Raw genomic sequence first — 20,573 nt, forward strand, 5'->3', positions numbered from 1 at the left:
CACACACACACACACACACACACACACACACACGCATTATTTCAACTCTCGAAAGAAGGCTTTAAACATGTTTTTTCACTTACTAACGAACTTGTCATCATTTATTTTTTAAATCGATACAAATTTTTCCGCGTCAACATAAAATATAGATAAAGATTTGCTCTGAACAAGGATTTACTCCGAATGAGGATTTACTACAGTGTATTTTTTCTCATATCATGTTCCAATTATAACAATGAAATTTATAAAACCTTAAATAAATTCTAAAGTACCTTAACCAGCTCTCTTTGGATTAAATGAGCTCAAATTCAGTACATAGTGTTCATTTCCAGTCACAACAGTACCATAAAAATTTTTCTTTTTTAAATTTATTTATTGACATTTACAACTATATATACAATACAACAAGCAAATTTCAAGTAAGATCATAATGATATGATACAGCATGTAGAGAAAGTACCCAGTAGTAGAACTCTAAAAACATTTTACAATATAAGGCCACGAGGGCATCTTCTTTTCACGTGCCTCAGGGGATTGCCAGGAATGGAGGAGGAAGCAAGGTTAGAAACTAGTGGGTTTGGGTGGTTAGGGTGTTGATAATAGAAGGTTCGGTCTAGATCGGTTACATAAGGAACATTTAGGTCTTCATGAATGGTTCTATTGGTAACAAAATAAGGAGCATTGAGGATTTTACAAAGGATTTTGGATTGTAAGGATTGGATACGAGAGAAATTCGAAGGTACTGCATTATATTTGATCTGGGCCTGCTAATATTATTAATTAATGTAGAGTTTGTGAAATTAAAACTAAGGTTAAGGGGTTGCCCGGATCGGCCGAATCATCGGACATTTAATATAAATGAATAACCAACGGTTGAGAGTGGAGAGGGCGAACAATGTCTTGTGGTTACCATCGCCCAGTTGATATTTATTTAAACATACAAGAATTTAAAATATTAAATAAATTTGTTATGTCCAGTCGATTTCAAGTATTTTATAATTTTGGAGATGTTGTTTTAATGGTTATTTAGTGGCTATGCAAGTGACCGTGAAATCGCGGGCTTGGCCATTTCTAGCGTGTTGTAGGGACACTCTTCAATAAAATAATATCTCTAATTGTTAAAAATGTGTAGCTATCCTGGCTATTTGCTGGGAGGTTTCTTAGCCATTAGGTAATCGTGGGTAAGGAGGTAAAGAACGAACCACTATGGTTTTCCGGAAACTGAATTTTGATGCTTTAAGGCACTTAGGAAATCTGATCAAATTAATAAAGTAGTTTCAACTGCCTGTCAGTTCAGTTGTAAAACAGAGCATAAGCTGTTTACTTACATTAAATTTATGGAAAGTATTTTTGTAAAAATTTTCACAAGAAGTTGAATCTGATGTTTTAGATCCATCGGTGTAGGTGACCAGACTACTTTGATATTGGTTCAGGAAAGAGGTAAATGTATGATTTATGCTTGAAATATATTTGGAGTCTACTTTTCTAGCTAAGTTTAGTGAATTCTAACGATTAAATACAAGTGAGGATATGGTCCGAGGAGGAGAGTTGCACTGCAAATTTCTAATAATTATGTGATTGTTATTTATTTTATATAATATTTTTCTGAGTCGAAAACTAAGTGCAAGCCCGTTCATATAAGATTTAGTGGACGTGCAACACTCTAAGATGAATTCGGAAACTTTAGATTTTAGCCAAGTATTTAGAACCTAGCTTACGTCGACGAAAAGTCATAGGGCGTACTCCTACTTCCAATCAAATATTTCATAATTATAACAAATTATAATTTTTTAAAACTGAATAAAAAAACAGTTTCTAACAAGATACTCTACAAGATGTTAATTTCTTGTTGTTCGTATAAAATGTTGGATTTTAAAAAAAATATATCTGTAGATCCATAAGACGCACATATTTCTGCCAACACTCAAAATAAAGGAAATTTAACTTACTATAAAGTAGTTTATGACATTTATCTTCGTAGGGGTAGTAGTTTTTATGATATTTACAGATTAATATGAATTTGGCAAATAAAAATTTGTCCGAACAACTATAAATCAATTTATTTTAGCAAATTTCATGTAAACTATTACTCCTACGAAGATAAATATCATAAACTACTTTATAGCTCATTAAACTAGCTTTAATTTTAGTGCTAATAGACATTTGATGTCAAATGGTTTTTGAGATATAGATTTTTTTAAATAAATTCACTAACTACTGCTCTTTCAGTACGTCCCATAAAACATTTTTTTATGTTGCTATAACATGTTGCTTTTTAAAAAGCTATATCTCGAGAACTATTTAACGTAAATAACTCTATTAGGGCTCATCTTTTAGTAAATTTACTATTCCTTAAATGACGTTCTCTTAGGTTTTCTTGTGTTGTTCCTGCTTATTAAGATATAGAGCTCCGAAAGAAAAATTAAATTTTTTTATCGCTTTCAAACAGCCGCCATTTTTTATTCCTTCTACCTATACTTGGCAGACTCATCAATTTTGACTAGTAATTATACATAGGTTTCATCAAAGTAATCTAAAATTGGGGTGCAATAACTGCCTTTTTTCTCCTCTTGGGCTCTGACTATGATTTGACAATATTTATATCTGGTTTAGCAGCTAATTTTGAATATGACTTGAAAAGGATTATTACTTTATCTACATTAAGTCAGCTTGGGTTAATAATAAGAATTTTGTTTATAGGTTATTATACTATTTCTTATTTTCATATATTATCCCATGCTTTTTTTAAGGCTTTAATGTTTTTATGCGCTGGTGTTATTATTCATAGTATGAATGATAGTAAAGATATTCGTCACATGGGTAATTTAGTTAATTATCTTATTGTATTATTATTTGTTTTATCAATAATGTTTTTGATTATTAGTCCTAATTTAGTTAGAGTTTTATTAGGTTGAGATGGTTTAGGTTTAGTATCTTATTGTTTAGTTATTTATTATCAGAATTTTAAATCTTATAATGCAGATATATTAACTATTTTAAGAAATCGCAATGGTGATGTTTTTATTTTAATTAGAATTTCTTGATTATTTAATATAATGGGTAGTTGAAATTATATTTATTATTTAAGATTTATAGATAATGAAATTTCTTTATGATTAATATATTTATTAACATTATTGCTTTACTCAGCTGCTACCGTCACCCCCTGAAAATTGTGTACTAAAAATAATAATAAACCAAAAATTGATGAATTAGGTTAAATAATAAATTATATTTACCATAACATGAACTGTCAATCAATGTCATTCCAAACAGATATAAATGTTGATAACTAAACAGATGAACCATGAGCAATACGTAACAATTTTGGAACGTTTTTTTACAAATATTAAAGTTACAACGATTCACGGACGGTATCTTGTCGCTTATTTCTGGTAAAAAACCATTTAGAAGAAAATAAATTTAATTCACTTTTGGACAAAAAACCTGGAATCCTCACACAAGACTAAAAAGACAGGAAACTACACGTCGATTTCGACTATTACAGCACTTACTAGACAAACGGTCTAAACTTCCAACACATTACAAAAGACTGATCTACATGACTGTAATAAGGCCAATCTGGACATGGAGGTGAGCTTTGGAGCTCCACTAAACCTTCGAATCCAATCCTGACAATCCAAAATCCTTCGTAAAACCCTCAATGCTCCTTACTTAAGATATCCTATCTCCGAAAGTAAATTCAACTGAATGAAGTTCTGAGCTAAAGCTGGGATGATAAAATTGGTGTTCGCAGGTGGCCTGTAAGAATAACCACTTAAAGCAATTGAAGTATAAAGGAAGAAAAGATAAAACTTCTTTTATATTCTTGCTGTGCTTTTATTTTATAATCTCTTTGGCATTTTGTTTTTATTTTCATTCTCGTCTAAATTTGTGTTAGTTGTTTTCCTTTACACTGATAAACGAGATTTTTTTTTCTGCTCATGTTTTGAACTGAACTTTATTTATCTATAGAAAATCCTTCATAAAATCCTCAATGCTCCTCACTTTGTCACAAATGAAATCATATATAAAGACCTTAATATTCCATATGTAACCGATATAGCCCGAACCAGATATCATTTCTTCCATTGTAAATTCCCTAAACACCCAAACCCATTAGTTTCTAGCCTTGCTTCCTCTTCCATTCCTGACAATCCTCCGAAGCGCTTGAAAAGAAGATGGTCATGAGACTTGCTAATGTAAACGCCATTAGAGTGCTACCAATGGGTAGTCTCTCTACTCCCCTATATCTACATCACGCCTATTTTAACTGAGATCAAATTTACTAAATTTATTACACTGTACAGTTGTAAATAGCAATAAATAAATAAAAAATTCACTATTGAAAATTTTAGTTAGCTACAAGATTTATCGGAATCAGGCCCGCCGACAGGGGTGGTTCGGAAGCTTCCTAAACCGGACTTCCATGGGACCCGATAAGAGTGGGCTTAATAAATCTATATGTTCAAACAGTTTGTTGAACAAGTATAGGCAAATATAAAAAATCGTTCTTATAAATAAATATCACTAGATATTAGTATATTCTGGAAGGTATATACCTAATAAATATGTATGTTGTTTATGGTTTGAATATAAATTAAAGAAAACAAGAAGAATAAAACTAAAGACTCTCATTGGATGAAAGTTAAACGAATGGCTACTGATGACACGTAGGGGTGGCAAGAAAAGGTAGGGCAAACAAAAAGGTAACTTAAATCGAGGAAAACAAGATATTTGAAGAAGACGGTAGGCATGTTAAATGACAATTGGGCCGTAACTGAGGGAGTTAAAGCTTTTTTCCATTTTTTTAAAAAATTATTTCCACCTTCCCTGCCTTATAAAGAATACAGATGAGAGGGAGTTAAAGCGTAGATCTCCAAAACTTCGGAAATGTGGCGACGCCGCTTCGAATCCGACCTGGGGGAATCCCACAAAATGAAAAGTTGAACCCCCTCCCCCTCCCTCCAAGGTTTGAACAGGTAAGTATCCTCCAAATAACCCCCCTTCGTATGTCAGAAGTGACCAGAAAGAAATCATACAAAAAAAAAAGTTTAGAGAATTGTCGTCTCAAAATTATTATAACTCTCAGTGATTACTTTAAGTTGCGTTGTTAAGACCTAAATCTGATCAAGGAATTCCGTGAAACAGCTTCACCAGATTTGTCCCATCAATATTATATGATGGATATCAATATTAGCTTTGTACCAAGGACCATCATTGATTGTTATCAAACTTGCAGACGCTTGCTGCGTACAGATTTTGAAATGGAAAAACCGTACAGAGGAATTTTCTACAAGTTCGATGACAGTCAAAAGTGTTTGTTAGACCAAATCTGAATAGGATGAGTTTTTTTTACTGTTTATTACCAATGACTGAGAGAGAACCACCGCGACCTTCCGGAGCCCTCGCTCTTTCCTCCACAAGTAAGAGGGAATGCGTTCGGTTCGCGGTTCCCCAGGCTGACAGGCTGAATGTTAACATGGTAAATAGGAATGGTTATGTTTCAGATATTATTTTACTTAAAATTTAAATTTCTGTTGTGTTTTTAATTTTGTTATTTTTATTTATTTTTAAAAATGTATTTATTTTTTTTTTTAATGATTTCTTCTCTTCTATTTCTTATTTTGCTATCATTTAATTTATATATTTGTAAATATGGTTTGAATAAGCTCTATGATCCATATTACTATTGCCTAAAAATATGACAGAATGTAATATTACAAAATAAAACAAGAACAAATCTATTATTGAAAAAACAAAACATAAGAAACATTGAGTAGGAGGGTACCGCTACGTTATTCTGCTCCGGACCGGGGCCACAGCTGGCGCCTAGCCTTGATATTTGAACTGAAGAATAATAACTTTAGATCATGATTTATACTTTACATGCAGTAAAAACATCCCCTTCACATTGGTAATAAATATAATACAACGATATTTCTATAGTTTATTAGTTCTATATAGTTTTATTATTGCAGAGAGCTCCCAGATGATTGGTTTCCTTGACAATTACATACTCACGGTATTTACTGTCCTCAACATAGGCTGTGTTTTATAGCCGACCGTTTAACAGCGGCAAAACAGAACCACAAATTATCTGCTCTATTTTATCGGCCATTTAAAAGCTGTAAAGAATGTGGGTGACGGGGAGTCGTGAGAACTTGGTCACGTCTGGGCCATACTTCAGTCCAGCAGCTATTTTTTTCTTCTTCACTTTTTAAATTTTAAAACCAACATTTTAATGCAAATTTATACAAGGTCGGGAATATATTAATTCGAGAATTATTTCACCTGTTCTCGGCGAAGGAAGATATATCATTTTTAATTTTAAATACAGTCTTTTGATGATTTTTTTCGCATTCCAAGATTTAACTAATATTTTTTTTTTTTTATAAATGGTACTCAATCCACAAAATCTCCACAACTTAGAGTTCAAACAGATTTAACTGAGCGTATACATTCATCACAGGAAAATAAGAACTAAACTGCGCTGAACCCAAAATTTGAAATATGTATTCCTCACATTTAGGCAATTCCAATACCAATGATCTCTAGTAGGGAGAAATACTTTATTCGACAATGCTGACCAAAACATCACGTTGCTAGAACATACAGTACACTTATCAATCTATTATTAGATACATAAAGACCAACACAAGAGTATATTAATATACTCTGTAAAGATACAAACATTTTTTTTTCAAACAATAATTAACTATAACCTATTACATTTCAAATATTATTTTTTCCCCACATTCTTCTTTTCCTTATTCATATTCATTATTATTTCCTGTTTTCAACCTTACCTACACTATTCTCTCTACTCCACTCTCTCATACCTCTCTACTCCAGTGATCCACAACACACGTTCAATCCGTTACACAAATACAATGCAATTTAAACGAAAATATCAATAAATAGAAATATATAAGTAAATAAATAAAAGTAAATAGCCAGAGGAGCAGAACAAAAAAAATACTTCCTATTTTTTTTTAAAATAATTTTTCAATTTCAATTCAAAGAAAAGGTATTTTATCAGGCTAACCAACAGTATTGTAAAAAATAGGAAACAAAATGCATCATTATATCGAATGACAATAAAAAGTTGAGTCTTACACTACGTAGAATATTTTAAATCAATATTATTCTTCAACAAAAACATTTGTTTTTAAAAATAAACTGATGAAAATATCGAGATATAAAGAGAGTATTCCAACATTCCAACCAATGTTTAAAACGTAACTTTTTTAACCGGTTTTTGATATTCAAGTTTTCTCACTGGATTAGTACAACTAAGATTGATTGTTAACGGAAAAAATTGACAATCATCAATAAGATGGATTAGTGTAGTAATTTGACTCTTTGAGTGACAACTTGAAGCAGAAAAAATCTTAGTGCAGAGCATCACACAACATTCACTTACCATCCTACATACGTCCCAACATTTGTGAAGATATGTGGGCTCGTGTTTAAATATCACTAGCTTTTTAATTATACAAATAATCTAAAAGACCAGGGAAAATAAAAATTATGAGAAAGAAAAAGAATATTTTAGTCGTATTTTAGGATTTCTCAAGGTGGGAATAATGAAATTAAAGGCATAGCGAAGCCGAAGGTTCCATGCCGATACCACCTATCGTTCTCAATATACTTCTTTCAAGTGACACCCCTCCAAACCTAATTCTCCAAAGTCGATTTTAATGGAATCTTCCCATCTACGAAGGCGCGAGCTAAGCAATTTCGAAATTAAAAGATATAGTATAGAGAAGGAGAAAGAAATATTTTATTCAATCATGCTCCCAAATACATCGGGTTGCTACATTACACAGCATACCGATCAATCCGTGACTGGACAAATATACGTTACATATTTTTACATGATATAGTATAATAGATAGATAACATTTTTTTTTTTCCTTCCACAGTTTTTTTTTACTTTTCTTTTACAATTAATACTAGTCTACAAACTAACTACAATTTTTCGATTTATTCCTTATTGAGATATATAAATAACTGGGCGTATAATTTCAAATATGAAGAAGATGGCCAGGGTTGCGATCAAAAGTATAAAGATAGTTAACAACTATTTATTTTCCTATGTTTCGCCCCACTTTGTAGAGCTTCATCAGGGGTGTTCATGTTGACAGCTTTGGAGACTTTACTTACAGGGTTAATAATATCTCATCCACCCCAATATCTACCAACGTTGTTAAAATTCTTAGTCTTGGCCAATTTTGCAACCCCTATCTCAAACTCTGCTAAACTCATCTCCCAACTTATTACTGGCCTTGAATATATATATCCAGATATAAATATATATATATCTATAGACGACCTGTATAATATCATTGAGAAAGACAAAGAACTATCCCGAATATGGAGATGTCAGGGTTGTGGTTAAAAAAAAACAAAAAAAGTCTTTAAAGCTATCAACTTGAACCACTCTGAAGAAGCTCTGCGAAGTGGGGCGAAACGTCGGAAAATTAATATCCGTTAACTATCTTTGTTCTTTTTTTACTGCAATCCGGTCCATCTTCTTCACATTTCCTGCCCTCAACTTCGCTTTTCAAAGAGGGAATAACGAATATAAATTTTGTTCCAGGCACGAATACAAAAGTTTAAGAAAAGATTTTATAATAAATTAGACTCCATCTAATTACTTTTATGTACTCTTAATTAAGCCTAAATTACGTGAGATTTTTTTTGTTTCTTCAGACAGATGTGGAAACATCAAATTCAATAAATGTTTTATTTTACAATTACTTATCCTTAAAGTGCCTGATTTTTATACTATTTTTGTTTTTACTGCTAATTCAAAATGAACTAACTGGCTGTTCCCTCTTGAAAAGAAAACAGTTGAACTCAAAGGGCCCTTTAATGGCTGAAAGCCCTGATTTCATTATCAGGGAACGATACAATCAAACGTTGTATTGTTTGAGCCAACTTCGTTAGCCCTTGGGGGCAAAACCTTCCGCCTTCCTTCTCTCTGCCACCTTCCTTAGAGGAGCTTTTAGATTCAGAGGCAGTCTGCTGTTAACTTAGTTCTCTAGACTAGACAAAATGTTATCGGTTCTATTCCTCTAAGCTCAGTCTGATAATGCCTATTTGCTTTTTATTAACAAAAATACAAATTTAAACACTGAAATTCATTTCGAATTTTATCAAGAAATGATCAAAAGGGCACAGCAATGAAACTTCAAATAAACAAAATAAATTCTAGATTCTTTCTCAAAACAAAAAATAAGTTGGAGGGATACTAAATTTAGTATTGTAGTTTTCTACTAGATAATTTTTTTATATAATAAAGCGATTTATCAATTAAAAGAAAAATAGGTGACTTTAAAAAAACGTTGGTTGAGTCCAATCAATTTTTAATTAATATCACATAAATTAATAGTAATTTATATATTATGTTTGCACTATTGAAAAAAATCAGGTCCAGTGCTCATCACACAACTATAGATAGTTGATAGTAAAAACTATACTAATAGCTACCATAGAAAAATAGTTGTCAAATGCTTTCGAACTTCATACTCTTCCATATTCGTAAATACTATTAAGAAATGAGAGATATATTTTTTTTTTTTTGATAAAGAGGTACTTAAGAATTTTGATCCTATTTAAGAGTTTCTTGAGTTACGAATTACGATAATTAATTTTGTTCCTGCCTAGAGCACAATTTTACTACAGACTACAATTTTACTACTGAACCATCGCAGATTAAACTACGATTAGTGAAATCTTATATAAATTTAATAACTATACATCAGAAAAGTGAACCTTCGAATCTGGTGGTAAACTTTACCGGTCAATGATAGCAGGTTAAACTGAGATTTAGAGCAAACCTTCCATAGCTCTAGTTGGATCTGTTATCTAGCTAATAGTATTGCATTATTCCGTTTCTTTCCAAATTAAATAAATTGGATTTGATCGGGATAGACGATTTGACAGATAAATAAGACAAATAATTTTAGACAACAATGAAAATAAAAGTATTCCGTCCGCGACTATATCAATATTTTTAAAAGTGGTCGGACAAAGAATTTTTTCAGTGATTCCGACTGTCAAAACTAGCTTTTGAATTAATTTTAAATTTTTAAATGTTAACCTTGGTAACCTCATTAATTAAATTGTATACCAGAAAGAGGTCGCTGAGTTACTAGAGTTTTACTAAACTCTTGGACAAATCCAAGTTATACAAATTTTAGTTTTACTAGAGATTGGTGCAACAGGCACTAAGAAAAAGTAATATAGCCGTGTAATACGGAATGAGATCGGAAAAGATCGACTACTTTCGGCTATTTCCGATTACCTAATCTTTAATTAATTATAAAATTGTTTCATAGTTCACATTTACTTATTTTATATTACTACTAACGATTGTAGATTCGTTATTATTAAAACCAAATAAAATTAAGGGCACTTCAGATGTAGCCATTTTGAAAATTAGAAATTCAAGCTCTGTCAAACTAGCTCGATAAGAGATAAGACCCAGCTGATAATAAAAAACATTTAATTTTATTTTAATATAAAGAGTACAATCAAAGCAACTATTTTGGAGAAAATGGTAAAAAAGTGTTAAGCTTTATATTATAGCGAAAAACTTGCTATTACATTAAAAACTTAGATCCAAATTTTCTCTCGTTTACGATACTTTTCCATACTAGATATTTCATATATATATATGACTGATTGTAAAAAAAAATAACAATAATAAAAATGCTCTTAACACCTTTTTAAAAATGTAAATTCACTACTGAATTTTAACTGATTCATTACTGAATCACGGTTGATGTAAAAACTGCAACAGAGTGCTTATAGTTTAGGAACAGTTCAGGAACATTCAACCACTGAACATTCAGGTAAAAATAAAGGTATAAATAAAAAGCACAAAAAATTAGCCATTAACGACAAGTGCCCTACTTCCATTCCTAAGCTTGGCCTCCTGCAATCTACCATCTTAATAATACTTAAGATCGGGACTTACTGAACCATAATTGAGGGCTTTTAACGAAGTCAAAGAAAGAAAAAAAAAACTTGACGAGCTTTTTCTTTTAGTTTCGCTAACTTAATTGGGCTTACTGCAAGTTCCACCTTGACATACAAATTTTTAAAAACTTATTTAGTGAAATATTCTTAACTTTAAAAAATAAGCCTTTTTTCTCTCGGTCTGAAGCTTATTAGCCCAAAATCGATGAATCTGTAATTATTCATCATACCGGAGAGTAGAAAAAAATACTGAGTGTCACAAGTATTTGGATTTATATGTACGATGATTTATTATGTACAGAGATTTATATGTTTATTAATTTTTAATTTATTTATTTGATTTTGTTAATGTAGTTACCTATTAGCTGTTATTTGTACAAATAAAAAAAAAATTGAAAAATGAATGCATTTTACACGTTTTGAACAAAACAAAAAACATTATTAGAAATATATAGGTCAGTAGAGCTCCACCATAACTTTTACTGGACAGTTAGGTTAGTTAATAACATAATTATTTTAATTAATTTATATGATTACATTTCAAGGTTTTTAAAATAAACTTTATCATTCTTTTTATATTTAACTGCTCGTTTTAGAATAAAAACTAGAGCCAAGTTTGTAACATGCATGCTATGAAAAATACTTATTTTTTTTTTTAACATATGGTGAAGCAAAAATAATACATGGAATTTGATAAAATTGTTACAAGACTATCTTTGCACTAACCCTCAACTTCAGAGACGCTTTCGAAATGTAGGTGTACTCAACATTTACTTACTTTACGTACTTCAAATACATTCACGCATGGGTATTCGAAAAAACGGAATCTGATAAAACAATCAACTAGATACAATATCTGAAAAATTTATCAAAATTGGGTCAACGGGCGGATCGATTATACCCAAACACAAATTTTACAACATACTGACAGACAGACGGTACCCAAACCAATTTGCCCCTACATGTGAAGAACTTATTTTCAATTTTTGATCATTAAGACACAATAATTTTTTAATTAGCTACATAAATAGAAAACTTCCCTACCTTTAGCAGCAGAAAACAATATACTAATTGAAACATTAAAACCAAACAAATCGCCTATAGACCTACTACTAACTCGATATATAATTAATTAAAATAAACCCTGTATATTATAAAAAATTACTCGTAAAAAAATGTACAAGATTTTGAGAAAGGTCAAAAATTATAATACTTTATGTATACTTCATAATTCAGACCATTATTATAGTTTACCATAACTATATTATTACTGCTATTATTATATTTACATTAATGCTAATAATAATATTACCAGCTATATTATTTATATCAATATATTACAAACAATATAATATAGATGTTCACTGGTATCTATTTTTTTCGTATGTGTCACTATAGCAAAGCAGCACTATATTTTTAAAATATTTGGTTTTAAAAAACAATTTCTAACGATTTAAAAAAAATATTTTGTATTTATTTTTTTCGCTAGTAGTACTAAAGTGAAGCCAACAAATTAAACACTTATTAAATGATCACATAATTATCATTATATGTGATATTACCTACGATTATAAAAGCTTAATTAATGGATAAGTTAAAAACATTCAAAGAAAAAGATTAAACCTTTTTTCAACTCCTGTTTTCTATATCAGACATCATTATAACGGTAATTATTATAATAAGCATAATAACCAGTACGATAACTACTATACTATTATTATAGCTATATTGTATTATTATTCCAGCTACTACAATCTGGAAATGGAAGCGTTCCATCGAGGTCGTCGGAATAATCACAGGTTGCCTTAAACGGTTTTCAGAGCGGACAAGCTATTTTGTACAAATTATATCCATCTAACAACTCCCCTCTCAAAGCCATCTGATATAACTTCAGGCTAAAGGCTTTGTACAAAACAAAACTCATATCAAGGTAGGAGTGGAATAAACTTCTCAAAAGGGAGTCTCTTTCAGATATATAAACTAATCTATTCATTTTTTTTTTTAAATTAAGGTATAAACAATGTAATAGCTTCAAACTCTCATAGCATTTATTTAAAATTAATATAAAAAAATTCTTATTAAATCTCAATAAATTACAAATTTAGTTCAAATTCACTTAATACATTTATCAGAAGAGAATGGATTTTTGAGCAGTAAAAAAAAATATTTATAATAATCGAATCCTGCATAATCAATTTTATAGTTTAATTTATAATATTAGTATGTAGAAAAGCTTACTTAACCATGTTTGAATCAAATAAACTTCGCTAAATACTGTCAATATTTGTGCAAATAAACATAAAAACTAAACTACTGTGGTCAAAAATCTAAAATTTTGTCGATAAAAATTTTAAGTTTTAGAAAAAATATACTAAGCATTATGTTGACAGGAGTGTTTAAAAATATTTTGCAAGCGAAATTCCTTTTTAATTTCTCCTAAGATATCACATAGTATGTTTTTTCGCTTAACTTTTTAATTTTGTATTTACATAGAAATATAAGTTTGATAAAAATGTATAGATATATTTTTGTATAGATATGTTTTGTTTCATTTTTACTTAAAATAATATTGACAGGGAATACAGCATAATAATATGAAAAAAAAAATTGAAATTCCTACTAGCTCCAACAAAGTCAGACGAAAGAATAAAGCAAGACAGATAGTCTGGGAATCCAAGTTACAATAACACTGAACGTTTCTATAACGAGTTTTTTCTAGAGAGATTTTTTTATAGTTACCCTCAGCTACTCGCTAATACTATTCCTACCACATTCTTCACTCGTGCCTACTTGGTCTTTTTTTGTTTTTAAAGGTGAATTTGACTCTTCATAAATTAATCAATGCACTACTTGATCTCAAATTGGTCGATTTTAAACTTTAAATTCAATTTATTAAAATGATTAAATATTTGCATGTACGCATCTGCATGAATATATTATGAGAACTTTTTTTTTTATTTAATACATTTATTAAAATTCATAAATGTACATTCATTAAATTTTAGGTATAACAATTTTTAATTTAGCCAAAAAAGAGAAATACGCGCAATTTTTTGCATAAAAAATCAAAACTTGCAAAATTGGGGGAAGGAGACCAATACATGCAATTTTGTGCAATACAAAATCAGTGTTGGTGAAGGAGAAGGTCGGGGGTGTGGCCAGAAAAGAACAAAAAATAGTTTTCAACTATTTATTTTCCGACGTTGCGACCCCATTTTGCAAGGATTCATCTGCGCAGTCACATTAAAATGAAGCATTAGAATCGGAGAAGAAGAGGGGTATCAGAGAGATAAACAGAGATCCGTTGATGACAGTGGATAGTTCCATGGTGCTCAGAAGGAGAATGAGTAGTTAGTCTTAGGTTAAGAGGTTTGGCAGTAAAGAGGTGTGGGGGATGTATCTTTTTTTTATCACATTATATATAAAAATGATTGTCCGTAACAAGATATGAAAAAAAATTGCCAAGAAGAAAGCAGGTGGCGCTAACTGAAGATGTCATCTGTGTTTCAATCTGACAAACCTGAGAAAGCCCTGCAAAGTAGGGTGAAACGTTGGTTAACAATATATAGTTTTCTTCACCAATTTTGATACCTTTAATGACCACCACCCGGACTATCTTCCTACAGTGTAATTCATACGGGTCAACTATCTTCTTCTGAAATAAAAACCTAACCTACTTTTCAACTATTTATTTGGCGACCTTTTACTTTCCGAATTAACTATTTACAATGTCATAATTATTGAATAATTATTAACAATTAAGGTGACTAATTAAAAAACAATAATAACAAATAATTATTTAACTGAAGTATGAAAGAAAAACACAAGAACAAAATAAACACACAAAAAAATATTTATAGAATTAATAAAATAAAAAAAAGAAAAAATATAATTTGAGAAAAAATAAAATAAATAACATTGATGAATAAAGAGTTTAAAGCAAAATATCTCGCATAAGTCACGGCTTCAGTAATCTCCTATTTTGTAAACCACAACTACTGGTAATTGGAAATAGAATTTTGTAAAACCTTTTTTTTTTTTTTTTTTTTTATGAAATCTTCAGCTGATTCCTAATGTATTTCAAGATGTAATCAACGATAATTTATAAATCAAAGGGCATTTATTTTGACTCTCAGAACTTGATTTGAAATGGCTGTAATGTTTGTCGTTTAGTCTTACTGTTCCCCAAAGATCAAGAAAGTACATCAGTAAAAGCCTTAATATTGCTTTATAAATGAAGATGGTTGTATTTGGTTTTAATCTAGATTTTATATTAACCAGATAATACTGCACTGTCTACCTTTACTAGCCTTGAAAATACAGGTTTGACTTACGCCACTTTAGCATTCAAAGGCTCATACGGTAGAAAGTTAATATCATCAAGGGCGTCAAAAATATTGATAGGAATACAAGATTTTTAATTTATTTCAAGATACCCAAGAAAATTTGAGCGGAGAGAGACTTGGATGAATGAACTCAGAGGTGGGATCGGACCATGGTAGTAAAAATGGTGGTCCCTCTTTTGAAAAGAAAGCTTGAAAGATGGGCAAATTTTTTATTATGTGAAGATACCATTCAAATGATATTTCGGGATAGCACAATGAAAACGTGACGAGATAAATACATTAAAAAGAAACACACAGGTCATAAAAAAAAAAAAAAAGTGATTTACGACGTTGGCGGTAAAATACAAATAAAGATCATACCATACTCGCCTGTCCTGATTTTATTTAGCCTCCACAAAGAATTGTAATAAATTTTATAATGTTTCATAGTTATTACTTAACTAAAATTTTTAAAGTATATCTAAACATATTGTAATAATGTAATTGAAATTCATTTTTTATTATAAAAGTAAACTTTAAATCTAAATATAACAAATAATTTAATATTTGACATTTTACACAGAATCTTGTCTAATGCGGTGGTATAGATAACTATAAATATAAGTATAGTTATATTTATAACAATATAAGTATGCTTTAACATGGAGAGAAGAATCTTTTCAAACATAACAATTACCAACTACTATTTTATTTCAAATTAGTAACCGATTTGAGGTATCTGAGGATCGTGTCTCGGGAAAGGAGAAGTTTAATAAAAATTATTATACCAAAGCATAAAAAATAAATTGATAAAACTAAAAACTGTTTAAGAGTAATTTTAAACCTGTGTAGTTCTCATAGAATTGGAGCATTTTATACAGTAATTTAAGAAATAAGTCATTTGCATACAGAACGCGGACCCTGTAACTCAACTTATACTGCCATACGGCAAACAAAGTCAGTATGTAATTTGTATATATACTCTGTATTATCATATATTTGTAATTGAAATTATATATCAATAAAGAGGATTTGAAAATAAAAAGCATACAGAACATCTTCCTAGTGAGCATCTAGGCAAACATATGTCATCATTGTTGACACTGCCTTCAACGGACCCGGCAACCATTCTTATAATGCCATCCCGGCAAAACAAGAAAATGAAATAGCCGGTATATTTATATGCCTATTTATTTTCTCCAGGAGGTAAGAAAAAAAATACAGAACATCGCGGCCTCCATGATAAAGAACGATAGAGAAAAAATAATAGATTCTAACCCCAAAGAGTTAGAATACTCAATCTAAATGAGTACCTGGCTAGTCTCTCTGACATAGCTTTTAGTTCTTTAGGTGATCGGTAACGGCAAGCTTAATGAGATTGCAAATATGTGGCAAGACTCCAACTGGTACTGGTGTCTTCTGATCTTTTCTTTGTCATCAATAAAATATAATAAAAATCAACTTATTGAGGATCTAATAGCTGAGCACGTAGGGCGTAGTGCATAGTTCACAAGTGGCAGGTTTGATTCCCACCTGGATCAGTCAATAATTATTTCCCGGTGGCCACCCTGGGGCTGTATAAGTCCTCAATGGAGAAATTCAGCTAAAAAAATTTCACCATATACATTTTAGTACGGCCACCATTTTGTATGATTATCGCGGATAAAAAATTAACGTCGTTAAAAACTAGAAGATCCCTAATAATAATAATATGAAGTTTGGCTGTCATGGGTTTTCTGTTTTTTTCTAAGAAAAATGGACATATACATAGGTTTTTGCTATTTTGCCATTTTGTTTCAAGTTGGAAAATAGTAAGTTGATTTCCTTAAAACCTTCTCAAGGCTACATGTAACAATGAAAAAAAAAGTTTCAATTGGATAAGTGTAACCATTTTCTCATTTTTTGAAAAGATCAACAAATTCTCGACAAACATATTCTGTAAACTTAGAGAAATGTAATATTTGGAGTTATACGTATGAGGTGCAGAGCTTTTTTTTATCGATAAATAACTATGCCATAAACAAGGGCCCACCAAACTTTCTTGAAATAAAAATTTGCAAATTTTCGCATCGACCTATTCTAAAAAAATTGTTGAAATGAAAACAAAAAACAGTTTTTTAAAAAGGAGCCCAGATTTTTATGTGATTCCATATTGTATTTGTAAAGAGCTGTTCTAAATTAATGCATTCAGGTGCAATTGGGCACGATTTATTTTACATAGTTTTTATAGATAGCGATGAATATACTTTTACCTTTGATACATAAATATTATTATTCTCTTTCAGGAAAAGATATCTGAGTTCTATTTAGAAAAACAGAAAGTATGAGTAATCTTTTTAATAATTGATGATAACAATTATAAACTGCCAAGTAGATACAATAAATGAAAAAAAATCTGACATGACACGTTAAGAAAATTAGAAAAATAATTATTCAATTATATATGATCTTGACAGATTCATCCATTAACATTATCAGTATTTAATTCGAACAATTAAAAATTTTTACAAATCTCTTAGTGAGCTTGATTTTAACTGAGAACGGTATTGTGCGAGTTTATTATGAGGTTGCGTGTTTAAATATCCAGTGGTTTATTAAAATGAAACACTAGAGCTGTGTGACATGAGGTCGATAGAGCCATGAGGTTGGCGGAACAATACATTGTTCAGAGCGAGAAAAACACTTTTAAGAGAAAAAGTAACATAAAATCTAATATAAACTTTATAAAAGTTTAATTACGGTGAGCCTAATTTAGTTCTGTGAATTATCAATTTTTTTTTGTAACTTGTACAAGCATCATTCTCACAAAAAGGGTAGAAAACATGTCCAAACCATATCTGGCAACCCAATTATAATTTTGTAGCTGGGAAAAGTTTTAAATTGTAGCATCAGATTGTATCAAAAAATGATTTTTTTTTCTTTTAGCGGTAAAATATTTCTTATGTTTTCGAAAAACTAGGTTACGACATTAAGATTACCATCTACGTGTTCACAGAATTAGCGTCATGAGAATTTTTTTTTACCAGGTTTGTCTTTTTAAATATGCACTTCTCAGCAGTCTTGAAGACGGACTAGCCTCGCCATTCAGTCAAATTGGAATTTTTGACTATAAACATCGGCTGGACGTGAATAACCAAACAAACTACATCAAGAACCTAGTCTTATTCCTTACGCGAGTATTTATTGTTAATGTTCCATTAAGAAGCAAAAAAGAGCAGTTTCCATTTCCAGATCATCTTTTGAGAAAGCGTTACAACCAATGAGGATAATATATTCTTGATTTTATTAAACACAAACTATGCAGACATAATAAATAGGCTGGACACATAAGTAGAGACAGATGGAATCAATAAAACCATTTAATAATAAAATTCTCCAATTCAAAAATGTAATATTCAATTTATTTGAAATAAGACATATTAATAGGAAGGTAGACAAACAGCAAACAGGTATATGTCCAAAGAGATAATATCATGAATCATTCATCTAGGCTAAAGAGATGGATGAATGTACCAACAGTGAATGAAACTGTCTAAGCAATGTTGTTTTAATAAGAAAAAAATTCGAAAAGAAAATGGATATGTTTAACCATGTGGTAAAACTGAGTATATGTTTTAATTATGTACTTTAATTGCTGATAAATGTTAAATTAAATGTAACAATTGTAGTAATAATATTACTAGAAGATGGGGAAACACGAAATCTCTTTTCAACTCAACAACTTAATATAAAAAGGATAATTTAGAAAAACATGAACTCCATCATGATTCTGTATTCTCCTGTATTACAACAGAATGATAATAATGCTTGAATTGAAATGGTAAAATAGAGTGGATGAAGACCAACTCAAATGTAATTTGTTGAATTAATAAAAAAAAAAATGTTTTTGTCCATTTCTTGATGTTTGCAAAAAGAAATTAACAAACTAAATAAAAAAAAAATCATAAATGTTTAATGAATTTTTTGTACAAAAAGATTTCTTTTTCTTTTTCAAACCTAACACCTTTCTATAGAAATACAGATCATAGGTATAACTCTATTGTAGCTCCTTTCCTATTCACTTATTTCCTTATTTAAAAAAAATTGTTTGTATAAAAAATGGGTATTCAATTTAAATTAAAGTGTGTAAGAGAAGTTAATTATACTATTTCAAATTCTCCGTGGTTTGCAAGAAACAGCTAATCACACCGGGAATTACAAATGGAGTCAATAGAGGATTACATCTTGAAAAATGAAGTTCTACTCCCAGTTACCGACAATTAAAGGAGCAATGACCTACTACTTGAGAAACCCAACCACAACCCGAAGACTGAAGCCCAGGCTGCTGCAGGACATCCTGTTATAAGTTCTATATATATCAGACAATATATTGTCACTGTAAAATTTGATTTCATTATATTTTTTTTTTCTCTTCATCTTTTTCTTAAATTAATTTTTTTCCCCCATTAGAAGTCAATTATTTATTTTGTTAAATCCATAAATGTCGAAGTTATTAACTTTATTTTTATCTCTCTTATTGAGAATTATTATTTTAATCTATTTATATTATCTCAATTTTTTTAATTTATAACGTAGTATATAGTTAAAGGTATATTTTGTATGAGACTATCCTCCCCCCGCAGAATCAATTGTTGAAAAAAAAATGAAACTCTTACATTAATCATGGAAGGCAAAGCAGGACGATCTGGTGTTAAATAAAAATAAAAAAATACTATTTCAAATACACATTCGACCCATTTTTAGTTTTTGAATTCTTTATTAAAATGGTCGTTTCTAACTAAAACCACCTCCTTCTTATCCTCCTATATTACGTACTTTTCATATCCACAATTTTAAAGTCATTTTGTAAAACATAAGAACCGTAATTTAGTCCCGATTAAGCCTTGTAAGGAGAAATGATGAGAATATCACACAATCAAAAGAAAAAATCATGCGGGGTGAAATAGGTTAAGTAGTGGATAGGAAAATCATTTAAACATAGGATAATAAAAGGGTTGAAATAACTCGAAATAGCTCGAAAAGTATTGGAAGAAAAAAAGGTTGGGTTTTCCTTTGAAATAATATAATGGATAAAACAAAAATAACCCTTTGAAAAATATTCAACAAATGTTCGAACTCAAAACTGCCTCCTTCTATGAGAATAACCACAACATTTTATTATTTAGTTTATATTATTCAATAACATTTAAATTGTAGAAAAATATCCCAAAGCTATTTCCTTATAGAACTTTAACGCCTAGCCCAGGAAACTTTACC

The 20,573-nt window shown here is 30.2% G+C and overlaps 2 protein-coding genes across 12 annotated transcripts in view; one reads left to right on the plus strand and one right to left on the minus strand.

Moving 5' to 3' along the window:
• Positions 1 to 5,563, plus strand: part of LOC136795871 (NADH-ubiquinone oxidoreductase chain 5-like) — a gene marked incomplete at its 3' end in the record, with an annotated part of 11,995 nt that extends 6,432 nt beyond the window's left edge. The window contains 3 exon segments of the mRNA XM_067047825.1: positions 2,582 to 2,828; positions 4,235 to 4,262; positions 5,511 to 5,563. Coding sequence (XP_066903926.1) covers positions 2,582 to 2,828; positions 4,235 to 4,262; positions 5,511 to 5,563 — 328 coding nt within the window.
• Positions 1 to 20,573, minus strand: part of CASK (peripheral plasma membrane protein CASK) — a 934,116-nt gene that overhangs the window by 744,906 nt on the left and 168,637 nt on the right. The gene's annotated exons all lie outside the window — the stretch shown is intronic.

Source organism: Halyomorpha halys, unplaced genomic scaffold (assembly GCF_000696795.3).
Source record: "Halyomorpha halys isolate HHAL.00 unplaced genomic scaffold, Hhal_1.1 Scaffold111.1, whole genome shotgun sequence".
Taxonomy (NCBI): Eukaryota; Metazoa; Arthropoda; class Insecta; order Hemiptera; family Pentatomidae; genus Halyomorpha; species Halyomorpha halys.